The following is a 23,252-nucleotide window of genomic DNA, read 5'->3' on the forward strand; positions in this document are numbered from 1 at the left end:
CGTAATAATTTGGGGTGAAATTACAACGAATTAGAAAACAAACTCTTATAAAGTTCAAGAATTTGTACAAATATAAATTAGGTAACTTTTATGTAACATCTTTCTATTATAAATTTATATGCATATTCTATATTGTTTTTTGTCTCGTATATGGAACTAGTTTTTAAAAGTTGAGATCTAATGTGTGTTAAAAATCAGAATATTACTAGTCAATAGAATTCTCAAACGCGCAAATGTTGCTCAAATACAAATGAGTTTTATATACAATTAAACACACCTATTTTATACACATATGTGAAGAAGATGAGACGCAATTGCGACTTTTTAAGGCCTTACAGCTTAATGCTGATAATTACAGAGCATTGATAGATTGTCAGCACCACCCTCATTTATATTAAAAAGTGCTTCATACACGCTACTTTTAAGTTAACAATTGTAGTCAATAATTCATATTAAAAAGCACTATGATACAAATCCGTACTCTCTCTTGTTAAAATATATAGAAAATGTTAGATTTTTTTACTAATAACACGAAGTATTAAACAAGTAAAAATGCAGATGTGCTTATTTAAAAATTAAGCACAAGATTTTAAAAAAATAGCAAAAACAATACACGTTTGAACTTTTGAAAAATATTTTTTAGTAGCAATTTCGTCCTTTAGAAATAATAGATTGTTTGATTTTTCAGAGAAATATTAAAATAAGTGTCTTTATATCAGAAATTTTATTTCAAAATCAAGTCCGATTATTTCTAACCACCCGAGGGGAAAAAGTACGTTAAAAAATATTTTTTCAAAGGGAGCACAGAAACGGAAGCGCGCAATTGTTAAATATACATATGTACAAATAATAATAATATTAAAATTAAAATTAAAATACAGTTAATTCATAAATAAAACAAATTAGCTTACTACACGAATTGAAGTTATGAAATATTAAAAACGTATTTTTTTATATTAAAAACATAAATTTACAAACATCTGCTTTTTAAATTAATACTAATTGAAAATTGCTATTCATAAATTTATTTATGTAACACGTAGTTGAAATTACAGCAAATTATCTTATTACACAAATTGAAATAGCATAAAACATATATAAAGTTTTTCAAAATAAAGCGAAAACTTTTAGACATTTGATTTGTTTCGTTTATGCTCTCTGATCAAGATTGAGGCTTAAATACAAATCAAAGGCTTTAAACAGTCAAGTTAACATACTTTATCGTTTATTATTATTTTAACGGTATAGGACGGAGTTTAAGGATGGAATAACGTAGTCCGTAAGGTTTCAGACTAGTTACTCTGAGGTTGCGGGTTCGAGCCCCGGCACTAGAACTTTTATTTATAAAAAATGCGCTATTATAAGAAATAGGCTTCAGCTGGCTACATTTATTGGCTATAAATTATATTACACATAATGATTTATAATTATTATTATAGTAGATGTCACAGATGCTCAGATTTTTACCAGACTTCATTATACCTCAGTTGATACAGATTTAGCCCACTGTAACCCATTTCGCTTACAAGTTGCAACGGAAAATTTAATTATAAAAAAAATCATTTTAATTTACTAGCAACGAATTTAAAAATATTTTTCTAGTTACGAAAAACAAATAACTTTAATTTACTAGTTTTATAATGTATATTATTTTTTAAGCATTGTTTGAGATAAGTCGAATTAAGGATAATTTTTTTTTAATTTTATTAAAAAAACGACATTCATGAAAACTACTAATAAATAAATTAAATTAAATATAAATATAAAGCAAAAAAAAAATCAACAAATTTATACAAAAAAGTGCTCAATTACATCTAAAAATAAAACTAAACAATTTTTAATTATATTTATTCGCCGTAAATATTATTCTTGATATATTTAATTATCTTCATTTTATGGTTTTGTATTATTTAAAATAAAATATTTAGTTTTACTGAATAGCGCAAAAGTGTTGAATAATTTGTAACAAACATTTACTTCTCATAAAAAGGATTGCATGTCTTAAATAATAAATAAAGGCGGTGAATAAAAAATAGAATAGGTAATTCTAGATGTATAAATTTAATATTATATTCTAAAATAGGCATTTATGTATCTTATTACCCCAAAACACACGCAAAGACTGAACAGAACAACCTCATATTTCTGTCGCAAACAGAAAGAACCGGCGAAAGGAAAATCGTCACCGTACGTGTGCGCTTTGCCGCAGTGAAATATCATTTTCCTTCTCTTTTCATATACTATTATAAAAAGGTCCACAATAAAATTTTGGCCTTATTTCTTATGTGAAGGGTGGAAATTTTCCCTTTCTTCGACGGGCTGCTATCCCACACATCTGCGGGCTAACAACGTTAAGAATACAAATAGAAGTAATCTTGTTGAAGATGGAGGGCCGTCGTATGGGAAAGCAATATACACATAGGGGAGTGTTTCTTATTTTGAAGCTGATAAAATTATTAAGGAATAGATTGGAACGAGCCGAAAGAGAAGGAGCAACTTTTACATTTTTTTCTTTCGTGTCGAAAACACGCTTGACGTGCGAACTTTTTTATTTTTTACAAAACGTCATACATTTTCAATATATTTTTTAATGGCAAAATTTAAATTGATTGTAAAGAAATTGTGTTAATTTGTTATTAATAAAAAAATAGGCGGTACGACTTGGTACCGAAAGTTACGCAAAGCTGCAAAAATCTAGTTTCAAATTTATAAGCTCTATTGCTAAAGTTCATTCTATTAATAACGAATTTAAGCTTTCATGGAATAATAATTAAACTTTTAAATCATTGATTAGTCATTGATTATTAATTATGCTTAAGTTTTATTATAATATGTTCTTAGAATATTTTATTTATTAATGTATTGATATAATACTCACGTGAATAATTTTATTAATCGATTATAAAATACAGGAATATATCGTATATATTAAATTAATTTAAGTCTTTGTCTCTAAATTATATAAGTATTTTAATGTAAAATATATTTATTTTTTTAAAATGTAATTTGTCTATTTTGGCTATGAGAATTTTTTATATTGAATGTATAAATTAAAAGTTGGTTATTATTCTGATGACTTTCACCGGCAATAATTTTATAACTTTGCTACCCAGTGTATTTTTGGGTATTTATATATTTTACGTATTTTATTAGGCATTTTTTAATTGTTTTTTCAGCTAAAGAGGCGTATTTTAAAAAAATCGTAATTTTCATTGCTTCTATTCAGATCCTGTAAAAAATAATATCATTAAATACAGAGTCTGAAAATAATGATGTCTATTTATAGTTTGAATTGCAAGAAAAGCTCACCAATTTTTTATACAATTTAAAAATACATTAGCATATCGCTTTGGTAACGTTTTATTAAGTCAGTTTTTTATCTTATATTTACAAAATTTATTTATAATTATTCTCATGAACCTAAAAATAAAATATTTTCATCAGAATATGTTTATTTATAGCTATAACCTTTATATAATATACAAAATCAAATCATAATTGAAGTTTTAATATAGATTCAAGATTTTTAACAGTAATCATACTGTTAAAATGATTTCAATTACTAGATTTTTAATTCTCTCAATGCTTAAAAAAACGCCTAATTCAAAATATGCAAATTTATTCAACCCGACATCAAACAAACAACTAAGTAAAATACACATTTTATAAAGTTTCATTTAACAACTTTTGTTGTGATTTAAAAGAAGACTTTCCAAACTTATTCAAAAAGGCAGTTCGTTGTTTGTTGCCGTTTTTGTGAAAGCGGATTTTCGCTCTATACTGCAACAAAAGCAAAATATAAAAGTATGGTAAACCAATGTTTCAAAAGCAGAAAATAAGTGTCATCCTTCACATTAATTTGTTGGTATATTAATAATCGTAAAAGTTATTAAGGTGCTAAACTTATCTCTTCATAATTTTCTGGACGCCAATGATGCCTCATTTCTTTCCATATTAAAAAATCTTACGAAGTGTTTTTCATACACAGCATATTATTTTTTAGTCAAACTAAGTATATTTAACTGTTTAAAAGTATGAGTTTCCATATTTTATTTTAAACGTGTATTAAAATAAATAAACTATCATATGAAAATGTGCAATTGTAAATTTTATAGAGCTGCAGAAAAATTCCATGAATACAGTATCTATTCTAGTTGTGTTTTATTTTTATAATCTCAGTGACCGATGCAAGTTGTGAATGTAAATAATGGAAAAACGGTACCTGGGGAAATCTAGGAGATGTGCTTATTTTAATATTTGATTATTCGCTTCTCTAGCTGGATGGTCGGGTAGCTTTGAAAGAGAGAGGGAGAGAGAGAGGGAGAGAAAAAGAGCGCACTGCACTAAGCTTAATTCATACCTGCGCCATAAATCTCAAAGGTTATGTGTACACGTTTTTTTCTCGGTACACGGTGCACAAAATACCCTGGAGTCCATGTTTTATAAATACCGAAATAATTTCAGAGAAATTATACAGTACAGTGCTACCTTTTGTTTTTTATACGCACACATTGTGTCTTTTCAAAGTATATTTATTTGCTGTTTGTAATGGTTTATCTCACACATCATAAATAATATGTTAGGTATTCTGTTCATATAATTTTTAATAATAATTATTGAGCATGTTAGTATTGGCAAACGAGTAATATATAAATAGTTGCAATATATAACTTGGAAACAATGCCAAATGTTTGTATGCTCATATCGAGTACCTATTTGGCAAGGAGATGTAATTATTCCATAAATTATTTGTGGTGCTTATAGCATACTCCCTTAAACTCCAGTCAAGGGGCGGAGTGGTATAATCCGTAAAGTGCTGGACTTAAGATTCCAAGACTTCAGTTGCTGCAATAACTATATATGTATGTGTTAGTTGTTGTATTGTATACCGTTTTCCATGGCTTACAGGTAGATTTATATACATAATGAAAGTAATACTATGTAGGAGTTTCAACCACCTGCACAATTAATTATAATTTAGAGGTCACTCTACTGAATTTAAGGTTAACCCGTCTTGAAAGCCATAAATAATTGCATTTATAATTAAAAATATTTCATGGACCATTCAATAGCATGTCTGTCCCGAGATGTAAATCACCGATTAGTACCACTGAAAAAACCTGCGCACATTATTATTGAGTGGCCATTTAAGGGGTGTGTCCAAGAAGTAATGCACGATAACAGCAGAAAAAAGCAGAGACAAACTAGGACACGACACGAGGGATAACAGCGGATCGTCCAAAGATCATCGCAATACAGTACAGCGAATTCACAGCCGACAATAATCAAACTCGACACGCCAGCGAAGACTCTTTGACTTTCAATGACCATTTTAACTACACCGTCTGATAGCGGCATTTACATTTCTTTTATATGTTTTTAAAATAAACTGTCATTGACGTCTATTTAGCAGCGAAGTCACACTCTGTTTGTCTTAAAACCCAAAACCTGCAATATTTTTATTAGTATTTTTTGTTCTATAAGTTAATTCGTAATAGCACTTATTTATAGTGAAATAAATATTTCGGGATCTATATTAAAAATATCTGCAGCATTTAGTATTAGTAAAATATTCTAATTTACTTTAGTTTATTTTTAGCCACGGTAAAGAATCTTCCCATAACTTAAAATTATCTTTCAATTACTGATTAATAATTTAATAAACTTTAGGTTACTATGAGTATTTGTTTAAAGTATAATATTTTTTATCATAGTGTAATATTGTATAAGTTTAATAGTTTGCACTTCTAGTTTTTCGCTTTATTTGATTTTATCGTGATTAAAATGTTTTAATTATACTATTATTAAAATTGTGTGTTTATATCTATATAATTTAAATTCACAGCACGGTAAGATTGTAATTGAATCTTTTGGACTTATCTGTATGTACATATATGAAATTAAGTCACAAGAAAAAGCAGGTGAGAGACGCCTCCCTAGAAATGCGATTCCTTAGAATATAATTTACACAAAGAAAGCCTATTTTTAGTATAAATGAGCCCTAAATATAAAATTAATTTATCATTAATTCAAAGAAAATGCTCACTTTGAGATAATATAATTAATCTTATATTCAAGTACAATAATATTATATGTATAAATATTCATGTGATCTATTAATATTAAATCTTAATTCTGCAAATTTTGCTTAAATATAATACAATTTATATTTTATTATTGTATGAAAAAATAGGTCTCTTTCAATTGCATTTAACTATATATTATCTCTTTTATATTAAAATGAAAATGTAATCTGTCTTCAAAGTTCTAAAAGACGAATTCAAGTATTAAAATTTATCTAATTTATGGCATATCATTTATTATATATTTCTTGTTACGTGAAGCAACCTTTGCAATACATAATATAGTGACACGTACATGAATTATTACATTTTACAACTTAGATTCACCTTACATTACCTTTTTTTAATGCCCTTACATTATTAAACCGGGACCGAATTGAATGATATATGAGCAATACGATATTTGCTGAGAACTTAAATTAAGCGACATTACACATTACGTAATAAATAATAAACATTACATAAGGATAAAAAAATATTTACGTTCCTTTCGTTTTATAAAGGTCAAGACAATATTTGTAACCTTACATAAAGAAAAACGATATCCACAATAATATTATTTTAATCAATTCCTCAATAGGTCACACACATCGCGTCTAGGCTTTCATATTATAGTATACATTTTTTCTTGAGAATATTTCGTCTGAAAGGACCGCCAAAGTGGAAAGGTAAGGTGATCCACGCATTGTATGTACACTAGACGAAAAATCCATTCCTGACGGGACAGAAGAGCTTTTCAACTTTACAATAAAAAAACTGCTATACGAAAGGAGATCAAATGACTTAAAAAAAGCTTGCAAGATAGAAGTTATGTAAATAGTTGAAAAGTCACTCCGCGAATATACCGTTGAATAAGAAGTGAAAAAACGACACATAGAGCGAAACTCTCCTTTAGCGAATATATATCATCATATACATCTTATGTATAATATACGATGTAAGTGTTCATGTCTTGTACATTATTTATAGCTTCGTATTTAATAAATTATTAATAAATATTTATATTATTTAGATTCACTTAAAAAAAAACGTGCTTTATTATTATTAAAATAAATAATGCAACGCTTAGAAAAATCTGTCTGCGATATTAGTAACAACGTTCTATTGTATAATAATTATTAAATTGATAAATAAATATTTTGCGCAATTTACGATTTCACTGGTATTCTAAAACGCTAAGTATATTTTCAGTCAATTATATAGAAACGTGCATTTATTTAGTTTGTCCTTTATATTTTCAACGCTTCATACAATGCAGGAAAATGGGACAATCCATTCATTAAAAAAATATATTTAATGCATATTATACATATTTTACACAAATGATTTATTATTCGATCTTTAAAAGGTCTGACAAATTTAATTTAGAATTGTAAACAATTTAATATAAAATACTCGGTACAGTTAATATAAATACAACTCCGAAATGTCTTAGAAGTTCAAAAGAAAAATAAGACTAGCAAAGCAATATTCACTCAACCGTTAGGGAATATGCAAAGAAAATCGATTAGATAAATAAATTAAAATAAAGAAAGCAAATAAGAAATGCAAGAATTTTACGTTTAGATAAAAAAAAACAGTTTAAGACTCGTTCGTCTGTATTTATTTTGAGATACTTGAATAAATCAACAAGATTTATAATGTGCATATACTATTATTTTCCGTTTATTTTAAACCACGACTAATTAATGTTTTAGAATTAATTTTTATACAACATAATTTTTAACGTAATTATTACTTTTGAACTTCTTTATACAAATGTTTCAATTCTGTTTTATATAATTCTGCACTGAAAAGATTTTATTATCAACCAGCTTTAAAAGTCTTGAGTGTACTTGAATTATATAAAAAATGCACCAAGGGAAATCATAGAATTAAGTATGTAATAAACGAATGAGAAATGTTGCTTCTTTAATTATATTATCAAAGTTTTATTGACAGCAAAACATTATTACAAAGCTCTATTTAAAAGATGTAGAAATAAATAATATGAGAAGTAATTTATTTTTTTACATTATATTCAAAGAGAAAAAAATTATGTTGTTAGCAATGTATATTTTTATATATACGTATGTACATATATATTATATTACCGTATATGGTAATATATACGTATATATATATACATATATTTTGTAAGCCTATTTATAACTAGATAAACAAATAAAATAAAATAATATGTATTTTACTTCCGCATGTGAAAGGAATATAAACCTAGATTTTTGTACTTAGAATATATTTTTCGACAAAATACGTCTAGGGGTCAAAATGTCAATTACTTGGGTTATTAATTACAGAGCTCAAGTTAAGCAATTTTAAATTTATTATATATTTATATTAAGTATATACTTAATTTATTTAAAGAGAATAAACTAATAAAAATGGATATTAAATGCATATTAAAATTTTAAAATAAAAAATAAACGGAAGCTTTTTTTTAGCGTTATAATAATTTGAAGCTTTCATATTAGGTTATTGCGTAAACGTCTTGATATGAAAGGGATTGTGTATACAGGTCGCATCCTTCAATATAGGCTTTTTATTATTCTCACTCACTTTTGTTGTTTGACAGCTTAGTGACGTCAAGTATAGAGTAACGCACACACATAATAAGTTGGTCGCTTGTATTATTCTAGCTGTCTCATATTGTGACACTAAAGTTGCAGAATATACATATTATTGTAAATTTGCCGCTTTAATTTACTGCATAAATGTATGTATGTCTGGAAATTAATGATTTTTGTTTTTATTATTAGTAAATAATTTTTTTACTTTGTAAATCGTATCGCTTTGTATGAACGGTGTATATAATAAAACACGTAAACAAAGGAAATATATTTAATTATATTATTAAAAATTGAATTTGTTCCATTTGTTCCACCACCGGTAATACATTCTGTTGTTTCGACCAATGAAAAATAAGCATTCAAATATAAAACAAGATGGCCGACAGTAACGTGACAACAGTTTAAATAATTATTATTTATAAATAAAATTTTGTTACGCGACAGTAATTTTCATTAATTCGTCATGTGCGTTGTTCGGTTTCACTTAATATAAATAATCAGATTGCAAATTAATTAAGTGTGCTATAACTATGAAAATTAAATATATACATAAATATATGTGTTGAGGAGTAAAACAATACATTGATTAAACTAAATAAACAATCATAAAACAAATCTTAAAATTTTGAATTCCTGTCGACGGGCTCCGAGGCCAAAATGTGAGTTTTTCATTTTATAATATAATACATAAACATTATCATTGCTTCCGATTAAATGCACATAAACGTTAGATTTGACTGAACCAGTTACGTTTTAAACGTAAACATCAAGATTGAGGTTAATGTCGATCAAGTCATATAAATGCTAATAAAATGTATTTTTTATTTATTGATATTTGGTGGATACTATCTTTCATGACGATCGCGTGACAATACTTGTGATGCAGTCAGTTATTTAGCTGAAGAAGTATGGTTACAGCAAAATAAATTAAAACCATTATTGCAGCAAAAAAATTCAAAAATATTTTTTTAACAAATTTTATTGTGTTCATTACAACGTCCTTAAAAATGGGCAAAAAACGATTTCTCAATTATTTTGATGCTGTAATAATATGGTAATTTAAAATAAAATTAAAATATATCATCTTCTTTACATTAAATGTAACGAATTTTTAGTATAACGAAATTTTTCTTCGCTATACTGACAATTCACTGTACAATATTTATTTTAATTATTATCTAGCTAAGTTTTAAACCTTATCTTAAATGATATACAATATTTAGTTTTATCATTAAATATCTAAGTTTCAAATCTAAATTTAAATAATATTAATATTTAGCGAAGTTGTAAACCTGTTTTAAAATGAATTAAAAATGTTAAGTAGCTTTTTATAGATTGAACTATTTTGACTATCATTCAAAATATTAAATATTTATGTCTAATTTTAACCATTAAATTTAAAAATAGAATAAAAAAAATCATAATGAACCAAAAAATAATATTTAAAACCCAATTTTGAGGGTCTGGTATTCGCACACTTTAATGATAAATGTTGTATTTTTTGACAATACTAATAATAATGTATACAAGCAAAAACTAAAACTATCACATATTAAGCCTTGTATTTAATTTTAATCGTGTATATATCAGAATTAGTAATTATTATATATTTATTCCTGATCGATCATCACAATTTAAGTTTTCCTAGATTTTCCTAATCTCACGGATAAATATCGTAATGAATAATAAAGAAATAAAAGCTAGGTCTTGTATAGTGACGTATTAATAGTTTTTTAATAGTAAAATATATGACACAGATTTAAGTCTCGTGTATCACTACTCACATAGTCGTTGTTGATTTTGTTTATTTAGTTGTAACGTATCGAGTTACCGCATATAATGTTCGAATAACGAAATACGTACAACAAATCACTAAAAGAGTTGTTTTTAAAATATAATGTTGATCATTTTCTATGTAATAATGTAGTTTAAATTTAATTAAAGCTTGAAGAATATTTGAGGGATAATCGAAAGTTAAGCATTTTATTTTTGGATTGTCGAAATCTTTTTTAAATATCAATATGAAATCTAAAACACGGTAAGGTAGGCTATAAATATAAATTCAAGTTAATTTAATGATCTAAAATGGTTACCATAATATAAGTCCTTATCTGCTCTATTTTTTGCCATTTAACGCACGTTTAGCTACTGATAACCTTATATATTTTTTACTATTTCATAACGTCATTTTCATTAACGAAAGTAGTATTGAATGACAGCAGGTCACTGGCAAATAAATGTCGTATTCTGGAATGATTTTTTTACTATGTTACGTTTCGAGGTTAGGGAAATATTAAACATATATTATATTGCGTCTGCTCCTAATATTCTGGTAAACATGTCAGCTGTCGTGTCAGATTAATAAAAGTTTACCCAATAATTATTTGAACTATGTATGTTTACTAGAATAATGAAAAACTAAATTGTACATAGTCGTAACATTTCCACCATTCAACACGCAATTAATTATTAGTCTCATACGTCGGAATCTAATTAACATATTAAATATTTAATTAACATCCGAACACCTCGGGTCAAAGTTACATCAGGGTTACATTTGAACCCGTATCATCTGACATCAACGTACACCACTAACTAACGGTTGATATAATTATTTGGCTTAGGTCTCGTGGATCAGGCATAGGGATATCCACATCTTGACTGTGGGAACCTACACCTACACGTCGGATCAGAGGTTCCAGACCACCCACAGGCCAGATACGGATGACTGGATCCTGCACATAAAGTGGGCTCAGCAAAGGGACGCTGGCATGTACGAGTGTCAGGTCTCGACACAGCCTGTCAGGAGCTATTTCGTTAACCTCAACATCGTGGGTAAGGACACCTTATTTATTTAATATTTGTATTTAAATATGTATGTATATGTGTAATTAGTATTAATCTGTATTATATTGCATAATATTATACAAACTTGTAGCATGACGCGCTAGTTGATGTTGATGGATTGCTTTTTGGGTTAATCTCTGAATGTGCATGCATTCATGAGATTTTTGTATGGTGATTAAAAATGAGTTAATATACGTTGCTAGGTATGAGTAGTATATTATAAAGTAATATATAAAATTTATAATTATTAGTCATTTAAGAGACCACAAATTGTATATTTAATAATATTTAATTGTTCAGTAAATTTACTAATATATATATTTTATCTCTTTGTGGCGGATCTCGTAAACAATTTTAATAGATTTACAATGCTAAGAGTACCGTGTTTTCTAGCCAGTGATTCACACTGAAGTGGCTCAAAATTATTTATTACATTTAGATAAAGTAACACATTTTTGTAAAATTTTAACATTTGAAACGATTCTTAATTAATTATTTTGCTTGGCCTAAAGTAGTATTAGATACCTTCAAGTTCTAATTAAGTATCCGCAAACCGAGGAAGCATACTTTCTAAAGCCTTATAATTAATTTATTTTTATTATTCAATAAACTTTTATGACAGTGAAGGGGACACGTCTTAGCTATAGTAGCTATAAAAGTTTATATTTAGACATTTGGCGAATCAATTTTCAAGAATTTAGAGTTTATATTGATAGTAATCAATCTGTATGGTGAGAAAAAATTGTAAATATAAAAGTCCAAAAATTTTATTTTAAATAACATCAGCAGATGAGCAACTTTTCAATTAAATTAAAAAAAATATTATTACAAAAATAATATACTGAAAACTTGCTTGCATGCTGAATAAGAATATGTTTTACAACTTGACCTATTCCTCAGTAGTGAAATAAAGGCAAATTGTTAAAATTACAAAAGTTGTTTATTTTTTTTACTGGAAAGTTAACTTAAATAGAGTGTAGTGCTCGTAACAAGTTTACGATAAACTATTGTGCCATCTTGCTTATGTGTATCTAAAAAGTAAAAATAAATTTATGACGATCGGGGAAAGGATTTTAAAGAAGCTGTTATTGCTCCTCAAAATAACTATAACAAATGTGTTCTATTGTGCATTGGTTTTTAAAACCATCAGTATTAGATCTAGTCTTATTTTGAACGTTAAATCAATAAATTTGCCTAACAAAATTATTGAGTAAAATTTTACCAGCCTTTACAAATATTTATACAGTAGAAATTTATTGATTTTGTACATATGCGATTGTAATACCCTTCTAACGCTGAATTCAAAATAAATAATCAATATATATATAAGCATATGTATATTTTTAAATAAATTATATTAAACTTCTATTTTATTAGAATAAAATATAAAAATCAATAGTAAATATGATATTATATGTACATAATATAGTCTAAAGAAATTTTTAGTGTACAAATAAGTGTTTAATTTTGTTTTTGTAATTAATTAATGTAGAGAATATATGTTTTTTTAAGTAAATTTAAATATACTATACACTTGAATTGCGTTTATAGTTGCAACTTTATAATGGGATATAATGTTTTTTGATGATAAATGCCGTAGTTTTAATCAGATTTATATTAAACTTCACTAAAAAGCTGCCTAATGAATATCTTGAATAATATAGCTAGTCTTAACAGGCATCATGTTTCTGAATGGTGGTGATTTAAACAATGTAACTTTATCTAAAAATATAAACTGTATTAAAATAATAGGCCACGGGTTTGGGTTCCAGCAGCAGACTTGAGTTTTTATTTATAAAAAAATGTTTATTAAAAAATACCGGCCTTAAATACTTAAATATAGTAGGATATATGAATATAATAGTAGTAGAATTTATCGAATATTTATTAAAATTATATTCAAAAGAATATTAACAAATAAAAATTATAGCTAAGGTTTAGCGTCCGGTACTCGTACGCTTACAAGCTGCGGTACATAGCGACAGTGACATCTGCTACATTTTTGGTTAATATTTTTGTCGGTTATGATTTAAGATATTACAATTTGTCTTCATGTTTAAATGAGTTTTCAATCATTCACAACTATTACTATAGTTTTATACTTGATAACATTGCTGAACCAAATTTTATTATCTTTTATCAATTTTTTTTTGGCTTAAAAAAATCCACACATAAAATAATGATCATATTAATTACGTTGCTCGAAATAAATTGATTATTATTATATTAGATAACTCATTGAAAGTTAAATTTAATAAGAAAAGGCAACAAGAACATCCAGTAATTGAAAAATAACAATGATTATTTTAAAGCTTTTATAAGCGATTTTAATATTAATTAGTTGCAGCAGTATTATTATACATTCATTCAAAGTAAGTTAAGTTTGCTATTTTAGTTAATTGTATTTATACAAGTTGTTATTATAATATAGAACACATTTTTGGAGATCTTACAATTTTTGTGCAGACTTCGTGAGCCGTAACATAAAAAATAGTGTATATGTGCAAGTAATTTAGATTATTGTAGTTTTGAATTAGCAATGAATATATGATTAAAGCTCCTCTATTTAGATAAATTATGGACGCGACTTTACAGCGCATAACCTATAATTATGGATTATCTGCTGTTTTGATTTAAATTTTATTATTCGAAAAGTTATCGACGAGCGTTGCTCGCGTGCAAAGTTTCGCCCCCGTTGTCGGTCGTAAAGGAAACTTTGAAGGTGGAGGTCCTCGGCAATAAATATTTACTGAAACGCCATCATAAACTCGCTGTTTAGCGTAGTTAGGCCGGGTCCTTTTCCACGGGCCAAGTTTCGTGATGGAAAACTTGCAAAATATTCCCACCATATGACGCCGCCGTCTTCGGTAGGGTTGGGCCATCAAAACGATTCGCATAAAATAGTTTTTCGATTCCGAGTTGTGTGTCAAGATCGCAGCAGATGTGCACCAAAACAACTTAGCGAAATGAAAGCTGAAACTTGGTAAAAAAAGTTAAAGTTAACTTGCATGATGTACAGAAAGCAATAACGGACGGGCAGCCATTTTTACGCGAGATGCATAATTGGACGTCGCTGGATGTTATATGAGAGTAAATCAATATTCATTCATACACTTAAATTGTATACTTATCTTTCAATAGGAATTTCCAGCACTTTTTATGCCACATCTCTTGAAAATAATTAATTAATAAAGACTTATTTTTGAGTTTTTTTTGTAACCACATAGTGTAGGTGAATTAATTAGTATATCGATTTGATTATTAATTTTATTTTTATAACAGTTATTATTTTTAATTTTCTGGCCACATCTTAAAGCAAAATATTGTCATTGGACGCATGACAGAATTTATTATTTATTTATTACTACAATCAATAAAATTTAAAAAAGTATTTTTTTAGTGAAATTTATGGCATAGTCGACATCCTTGAGGGTTCCAAGCAATATTTTTCTAAAGCTCGAATAAGCGTCTTAGAATTTCACTTGCAAGATTCGTGTCACAATGTATAATTTTAGTATTGATCTATATGATTAAGGAAGTAGTTTTCAAAGTTTAAATTCCAGACCGACATGCCAAACTTTATCGAAAGCTTGCGTTACATCGAAGAAAATAGTGGCGCAAACTTTATTTTATTTTAAAGCTTTTTCAATATCGTCGGTTATCTAATGCAGTTGCTCTATTGTAACACGCTTGTTTCAAAATCTGCATTGATGACTAAAAAATATTTGTTTTTCTTCAATTACTAGTTTAAGTTTACACAATAAAAGTTTTTCAAATTGTTTTTAACTTAATAAAAGTTAAGGATAATGGTCGGTATGATAATGCTTCTTTTATCGGTTTTCTTGGTATTATTACTTCAGAGCAATTCCATTTCTTTTGGCCTAAAGGAATAGGTGATTATATTTTATTCTATTATTTTAAGAAAGTTATTTTAATATTTTTACATTATTAAAATAAAAGCCGAGATTTTTAGATATTTTAGTAAAAACAATTTGATAGTTGTTTAATTAGAAATAATTACTAACATAATAAATTTATCGCATGTTTAACTTAAAGTTTAAATACGATTTTCAAATGATGAGTGTCTGCTTTTAATAATGGTAGTACACGAACGATTGATCCATCATAATTTATGTAAAGCGAAAAATTATTATCACAATTATATTACCTTTTTAAACCTAGTTTTATTAGAAGGTTAACAAGTTTCTTGTTATATGATTTAGCAAAACGTAATACTTTTTAATCCATAGGTCAAACGATTGATAGATGTGTCTTTATTGGCAAAAAATAACTGAATCCAGTACTACGAGTACTTTTTAAATACTCTTACACAACAGAAACAATAACATATATAACATAACACTCTGTTAAATGTGAGAAACAGGGCAAAATTTTGTAGATATGAATCTATTCAATGACAATGCAATGTCATATTTAGCTTTTCTTGGATCATTTACATGTAATGAAAATATGTGCTTTCACCAGCAATAAAACAATAAATGCAATCGATTTAAACATTAGTTAGTATTAAAATGTATCACTGTTCTTAATTTTATTATGATATTTAACTAGAAATATTTTCAGGGGGATAAAGTGATTTTAGTAATTTACGTTTAGTGGTAAGGGTTGAAGTGGTTCGTCCATTAGTACTGTGAATAAAATAGCTAGGCACTGCTTTTAGTACAAAGCATTGTCTGAAAATAAAGAATATATATAATTCCGCATGTCGAAAATTAAAATTACACTTAGTTAATAATGCAATACGGTTTAAGAATTTTATGTATGTTTATTTTTTGATTGAATATATACAATTGGTCTTAAACAATAAAACGAATTGCCCATTTTTTATGTGTTGTTTCTGCGGTTTTTTAATCAAAATTGGTTCACGAATTTTATATATTTAATATGGAGCTTTGATGTTTTGGAGTTTTACCGTATCTAGGGAATTTCACTCGTGTTTTTTTAACGTTTTAAACGAAAAGTAAAATTAAATGAGAAACAGTTAATTGTTAAAGTAAACGAGGTTATTTCAAACAAAAATATTATTGTTTTTCTCCCTATAAATGCAATGTTTTTAATATGTGCTAAAAATCTTTGAAAGTAAAATACATATTTTTTATTGTGTTATCATATATTAAATATATTAAGGGAGCTGGCACAATATTTTTGACTGTGAAAATTTTTTTTATGGTCGTTTAAACTTTTGCATGTAACGCATGATTCGATTTCTTTATTTTTAGAACTATTTTAATATTTTAATATACATATAACAATAACTCAAATCTGTGTGTAAAGCATAAGGTAATTGCGAGTGAAAAAATATTTATTTTATAAATGATTTTGGACTTTTTAGTAAATTGATGTTGTCATATATGTGCATACGTATAAGTTGTGATTATAACTTATGTGATTTAAAAAATTCAGCAATGATTAAAATAAATGTGGATTAAATAAAATACAATTCAGAATAAAAGTTAAGAAATCAAGTAGTTTAATGTTACAAAATACCCTTTAGGGATTTAAGCGTAAAAGAATATATGTTTTATTGAATATTATTTGGGTCGTAAAAAAAGTTTCGACAACTTTTTCTTTTTACCTTTTGATCCAATTTAGTTACTTTTCAATCGGACAATTTGAAATAAATTTGTGACTTATTTAAAAAAAGCCCTGATTCATGAATATGATAACCTAATGTAAATCAGTGAGAATCCAATTTTTTTTGAGATAGATAAGATCCAAAAAAATCAAAGAGAAAAACTTTATTTACAGTATAAGATAAGTAAAATCTAGGTTTTATAATAAAATATTAATTACACAAAATATCTGAAAATATTTAGTTTTTGATACAAAAAATTCTATATAAGTTATATATATATATATGGATTAACATCTTTGTAATTGTGTCATAGGTTCGTAAACACGGTGTTGGAGCTTTTAAATTGTAATTGAAAATTCGCACGAGCTTTTTTTGGTCACCTGATCCAAACGGCGCCATTTACTGAACGAGACGCGTCAGATATGTAATTTATAGTCTGGAAATCGAATTGTTTTTCACATTGGCATGTGCTTTATACGTATACATATATATGTATGTTTTATTATATGTGTGTGTTTTTTATCGTAATGGCAATCGATCATGTCGGTTGATTTGTTACAGTGCCCACGGCGACAATATTGGGAGGGCCGGACCTTCACGTGGGGCGTGGGAGCACGATCAATCTGACGTGTCTGCTGAGATATAGTCCAGAGCCACCGGCGTATATCTTCTGGTATCACAAAGATGAGGTATGGTCTTACACACAATCCACATAAACCTTGTAAATTGCCACATTTGTATAGGGTAGTCCAAAAACCACTTTACAATTTGAAAAAATAATAACTCTAGAGTCTCGCACACATTTATCTATAGCATAGCGTTCCAAGTCTTCCAAAATGTTAAAAAATTGTTCATATATACCCGGCTGCTATTAGAGAGAAAATTTATCGTTCCATAAAAATATATTTCTCACGGTTGATTCTGAAGACTGTCCATGAAAAATAAACTGTTAGATGTTGGTTTTGTACCAAGGGTAATAGCTTTTTGTTTATAATAAATAAATACAGATAATATCTCAATTTTAATAAAAAATTAGTCTAGATCACAATCTGAAATTTAAAGCCTTATTTTTAAATATTCATAAATAGCAATAACGAAAGTTTTATTGGCTAACACTTAGTATTGTTATTTTTAAATTTAAATGTATAAAAAAATAATTGATATTAAAACTGATTTTATATATTATAAAGACTTTTGTATTATTATTTTGTTGTCATAGATGCATTGTTGATATCCCTAATTATTAAATATATTACAATTATAAGTAATAAACTTATTATTACAAAAAGTTATTTTCTCATTAAATTAAATAATTCTGAACATAATAAGTAGATAAATTGAATGTATAAAAAATACCTATCCTTGTACAAAAGACGTTTTATATTATTTGTTTTTAATTTCAATTATTCATCTTTGTTAAAACGACATTGTGTTTGTTACTAATGTATATTATCATTTATAATAACCAATGATTTTTTTATTGCTTTTGGATCCTATGTGCATGTAAATTATGAGATATTTCAATACATTGTTATTTAATGTTATTATTTTATTATATAATAATATTTGTAGATATATTTCGCAATATTAATTTGCAAAATTGATTAGACTAGCTAGCTGAAACATAAAATGCAATTTGAGCTGAAATCGTTCAAGCAAATGCCGTTAGAGCAGTTTGTTTAAGCCATAAAAATATAAATCGATTTAAGTATGCAAATAATAATGAGTTTATACAAATCTGACGTGATTATTTAATTTGTACTGTCTGGAAAATTTGAGAGTGATGTTAAAAGTAATTTTGAATAGTTTACAAAGCAGATAATTCTCGATTACATAAAACCTATTAAATTAAAGCTAAAATCCAATGTATAATGTAGTTTGATCTTATTTGGGATTTAGTCACAATCCATATTTTCATTTTGACTTTTTGACCTTTGATAAGGCTTAAATTAATATTATATTATTTAATTAATAAACCACATTTATATACTTTCAATGTTATTATTTAAAAAGTATTTTTTAATGTCGTCATAATTAGTCAATTGATGTAACTCTTAGGACAGAAACATTTAGTCACATATGATAATATTTATTAATATAAAATTTATAGACTTATAAACCATCTGTCTCGATTAACTGTTTTTATTATTATTATTATTATTAATATTTATTTAACAAGATCATTGACCAGTCTTGATACTCTAATAAATTAAACTTTGATAGTACAATAAAATATATATTATTTAATGTGAAAATATCTTAGGTTTAATATATTTTAGATATTGCTCCAGATTTTAAGATATGCCTTTTTAACAATTCAACTTATTTCATTTCAATGGCCATAATGGTCAAAGATTGCATAATAACAAAGTTACAAAATTTAATTTGAGTTTTAGCTTGTGTAGTATTAGTATTATATGATTAAAGTTAAACATAATTTATTATGATATTGTTTATCTCGCCTCAAGCATATTTTTAACCTAATTATATCTTAAAAAATAAAGGTATTGAGTATTTTGTATATTTAACAAATTAATAAATATGTCTTAAATTGAATGAAATATAGTAAAATATAGTCATCATGACCTTACAGGTTTCTAAATATATCATAATGGCATTTAAAAATACTTATACTCAAAAAATATGTCGGATTTTTTTTATAAATACTATTGAAGTACACACAAAAAAGTTTGCAACATCTAACATTCAACATGAGTAGTTTAGCTTCTCGTAGCCATCGTCGAAACATCTTTGTGTTTAGCAGGCTTATTGAAAAACTGGATAGCTCGTGTAAAGGGAGCGTTCTTGAGTATTAATGTTCTGAACAAAGGACTCAATCGCGAATCTCTATAGTCCGTAGCGAATAATCGCAAAGAAATGACGGATTGCTGACACTACCCGCAACAACTTTAAAAAGTGCTTCATTTAATACATTCAAGATTGTAAATGGATAAGACTCATAAATAATCAAGAAGCACAACAAACGCGCGTCTGAAGTCTCACGAGTGGTGCCCTTGGATCTAGCAGTCGTTGAGAAGTACGCCTCTCATACTTACGATACTACGAACTCCAAATAACGGGGTGGGGATATGGCTTTCTCGCACAATGGTGTATATAACGCAAAACAAAATCGACACTCTGACATCTAATTGCTCCAAATACTATTTTGCTCCACGGACTATTTTGACCACGAACCTATGGACCTACTATCAATGTATATTTATCACGTATGACTTACATTATCAAAAATCGTAATTGTTGTTGCGGAGTGACCGCGCTCCGCATTAAAAGCAATGCATATTCAACGCATTATTAAAAGAAATGGTGATAGGCATCCTAAATTTTCATCCATGCTTTACCGTCACGAATTTATTTGTCATTGCCTTCAAAAGGCATAACAGGCTGGCCACTGAAAAACGACGCAGGCGAAAACCTTGTTGCTGGTCCACTAAAGACTGCCAAAAGTGATAATGATTATATTTGTAAAGAATTACGGCAAATACTGTAGGAGCAATAACGATGAACTTTTCTACATCTACATAAATTATGTAACAACATTTTTAATTGAAAATTGAAATCATATTGAATTAAAGCAAAAAAATAGCTCGAGAGCACTTCACCATATGGTCGGAAATAAAAACCTGCCCTGCGATTTAAACATTCCATAACCGTACTTTTTGTCGAAAATGTCGACTTGATTTATGGTTAAAACAGAAATTTATATTACAGAAAGATTTTTTATAATACAAAAAGTCAAGGGAGGAATTAGAAATGGTACATTATTAAAAATGTGCGTTTTTGCCAGTTTTATGTACTATGAAAAATATTAATTTAGAACAATATAAAAAACTATATAAAACAGTTTTTTAAAAATATGTAGGTTGTCAAGTTTTTTTTTTAAAAGAGCAACGAAAGGGTATATATTACATTTCGAAGGTGTTTTGGAAGGCAACTCACGGTCTACGCGTTGGTGTTTAACGTCAGAATGTCGGCCGGCAGGAAATTACTTCGTACGCCGGCCGATCGATGTTGTGACATTGTTAGTTTATTCTATGGGAATAGACCTTTTATACTCTTTTTTGCAATACTAATTATGCAATACCATTTATTGTTATTTGTTATTATTGCTTCTGTGCTTCGTATTGCTTTATTTCTGGTAATAAAATATTTTCCATCTAATATTAATGGTGTCCCTATTATTTGAAAATATTAAAGATTTTATTTAATTTTAAGCACTACCTTTTTTTCGATTCTTTTACTTTATCAACACAATATTTTTATGATTCGTCATTCAATAGACACATTCGATAAATCTTAATTAAAAACATGAATTAAGCGGTCGGTTACTTTAAATATAATCATATTCTTATAAGAAAAATATTTTTATCTAAACACGTTTGCAAATTATATTATATGTATGAATAAATTTATACATATCTAAATATAAAATAATTTATTTTGTATTTTTTGCGTTGCAAAAATTACTTTCGCAAATTAACCGTGTCGTGTTCTCGTTTTTTGTCACATTTTTTATCTCTTGCTCTTTCGAAAATCCATAAATCGTGCCATCAAAAACCAAAGGTATGGGAGTATGTACAGTACATATATCGGGATATAGTAGATAGGTATGCACGTTTTATTTATGTACATATCTTGATAATATAAAGGACGGGGATCGCTTTTTTGAACGCTGATAACAATGGGATCGCTTGTGTACGCGTTTTTCGCAAGCAACAAAAGATAAATGCGTCGAATTTGTCCCTTCGTCATTACCAGTCACCGTGCTATGGTACTCTGAAAAATTGGTACAGGAGCAGGTGTTTTTCACGGTCCGGCGTTTTTTTAAAATACAGGGCCGAAAGTACCACTCAATGACCGGGGCCACTTCATGTGACCGAAGCACAAAAAAGGGTCGCCCCGAGACCTTTTTAAATATGTATTGGACACAAATGCGGCCTGGGACACTCACACAGAAATAGCGCATATAGTATTCGCCCTTGAATGTGCCTGTGTTTGGAAATGTACCGAGTTTATTACCCAAAATTAAAAATAAACCGCAATTTTAGCCGCTGGCGGCGAATTAATGCGCCTTTCGTTGGAAAAAGATTTACGTTTCATCGTGGATTTTGTTGTCTTTGTATTTTATTGGATTGTATGTATATTGAAATGTAAGGTTCATATTTCACCGCTACACAAACATTTTTCGACATCTGACCGGTTTTTGATATACATATATATTTTTTTAATCAATTACTGGATGTCATCTAGACTTACAAACAATTGTTTTACGCAAAGCGCTTTCAAGCTAGCGTTACTAAATTTTGTTTTCTCAAAAATATATTTACAAATTATTTCAAAATTAACGCATATTTTTGCAACTAAAATTTAATATAAAAAGTTTATTTAATTTTATATTATAAGCTTTAATTGATTGTACTTGAAGGGACAAAAGATTTATTTCTATGTACTGGTGAATATAAAAATAATATTTTTCATTGTTACCGATCACTAGGGTTAAATATATATATAAAAAAATAGCGTGGGACTGGTAGATGACTATTTTTAATATATCTTTCAAACAAGATAATCGCTAAATCAATGTGTTACAGTTGTGTTACAGTTAATACGACTAGGTATTGTAACAACACCATAATAAAACTAAAGTTTAGTAGTTAGTGATTTAAATAATTTTAGTTAAATATATAATTAAATGCACGGTGTCGGAATTTTTGGTTTTATATTCTTATTAAATATTCTCCTATACTGAGAGAATATTTATTTGTTGCGAAACGGTCATGGATATAATAAAAAACCGGATCCACAAGGTTCCTGTTGCAATGAAATACGACCTTGAACAATGCCCACAAAGCGAATGTCGCTTTCTAAAGGCGTATACATATTTCACCGTTCTAAGAAGGGACTGCAGCGATTAGTTGGATGATCGCTGCATAATTGTGATTGGTCAGCAAGATTTGCAGCCCTGGATATTTACGACTGGACTATGATGAGGACAAAGAAGTCACCAGCAGCCACTCGAAGATATATCATACTGTCATGGGAGCTTACATCTCAAGAGAATCTCTTGAATACGAGGTTAACCGTAGCAAAGAGTGATCAAATTCCACTGTACGCTCACTGCCACGCCACTATGGACATCAT

The 23,252-nt window shown here is 27.7% G+C and overlaps 1 protein-coding gene across 2 annotated transcripts in view; it reads left to right on the plus strand.

Moving 5' to 3' along the window:
• The window catches only part of LOC148235843 (zwei Ig domain protein zig-8-like), a 106,050-nt gene that overhangs the window by 41,889 nt on the left and 40,909 nt on the right, over positions 1-23,252 (plus strand). Inside the window, exons 3-4 of one of the 2 annotated variants that reach the window (XM_088184099.1) lie at positions 11,275-11,485; positions 17,655-17,782. In XM_088184099.1, coding sequence (XP_088040225.1) covers positions 11,275-11,485; positions 17,655-17,782 — 339 coding nt within the window. The remainder of the gene's footprint in view (positions 1-11,274; positions 11,486-17,654; positions 17,783-23,252) is intronic. The other variant, XM_088184100.1, reaches the window with a different exon arrangement.

Source organism: Plectrocnemia conspersa, unplaced genomic scaffold (genome assembly GCF_051122295.1).
Source record: "Plectrocnemia conspersa isolate PC_06_02 unplaced genomic scaffold, ASM5112229v1 ptg000004l, whole genome shotgun sequence".
Classification (NCBI taxonomy): domain Eukaryota; kingdom Metazoa; phylum Arthropoda; class Insecta; order Trichoptera; family Polycentropodidae; genus Plectrocnemia; species Plectrocnemia conspersa.